Below are 275 nucleotides of genomic sequence, written 5' to 3' on the forward strand. Positions count from 1 at the left end.
CCCCGCGCCCCCCGCCTGCATCCGCACCGGAGAGGGGAAGCGGGAAGGGCCTGAGGAGCGCCGGGCGGTGTGCGTGGCCTCGCGCTTTTCGGAGGTCTGTGGATGTGTCGGATCAGAGCCTGTGTCAGCCGCTTTCTCTTCTAGGAGGGCGGATGTAGCGTCCCCGTCGCCGTCAGCACGACGCTGAAGGATGGCCAGGTGAGGGGCACTTGGTGTCTGTACGGGATCGTTTCTGAGACCCGTTCCCTGGCCCCTCCCCGCGGGTAGCTCCAGCA

The 275-nt window shown here is 67.6% G+C and overlaps 1 protein-coding gene across 1 annotated transcript in view; it reads left to right on the forward strand.

Moving 5' to 3' along the window:
• The window catches only part of LOC104508368 (porphobilinogen deaminase-like), a gene marked incomplete at its 5' end in the record, with an annotated part of 1,301 nt that overhangs the window by 171 nt on the left and 855 nt on the right, over positions 1–275 (forward strand). Inside the window, one exon of the mRNA XM_010149962.1 lies at positions 145–198. Within this exon, the coding sequence (XP_010148264.1) occupies positions 145–198 (54 nt within the window). The remainder of the gene's footprint in view (positions 1–144; positions 199–275) is intronic.

This window comes from Eurypyga helias, unplaced genomic scaffold (assembly GCF_000690775.1).
Source record: "Eurypyga helias isolate BGI_N326 unplaced genomic scaffold, ASM69077v1 scaffold40604, whole genome shotgun sequence".
Lineage (NCBI taxonomy): Eukaryota > Metazoa > Chordata > Aves > Eurypygiformes > Eurypygidae > Eurypyga > Eurypyga helias.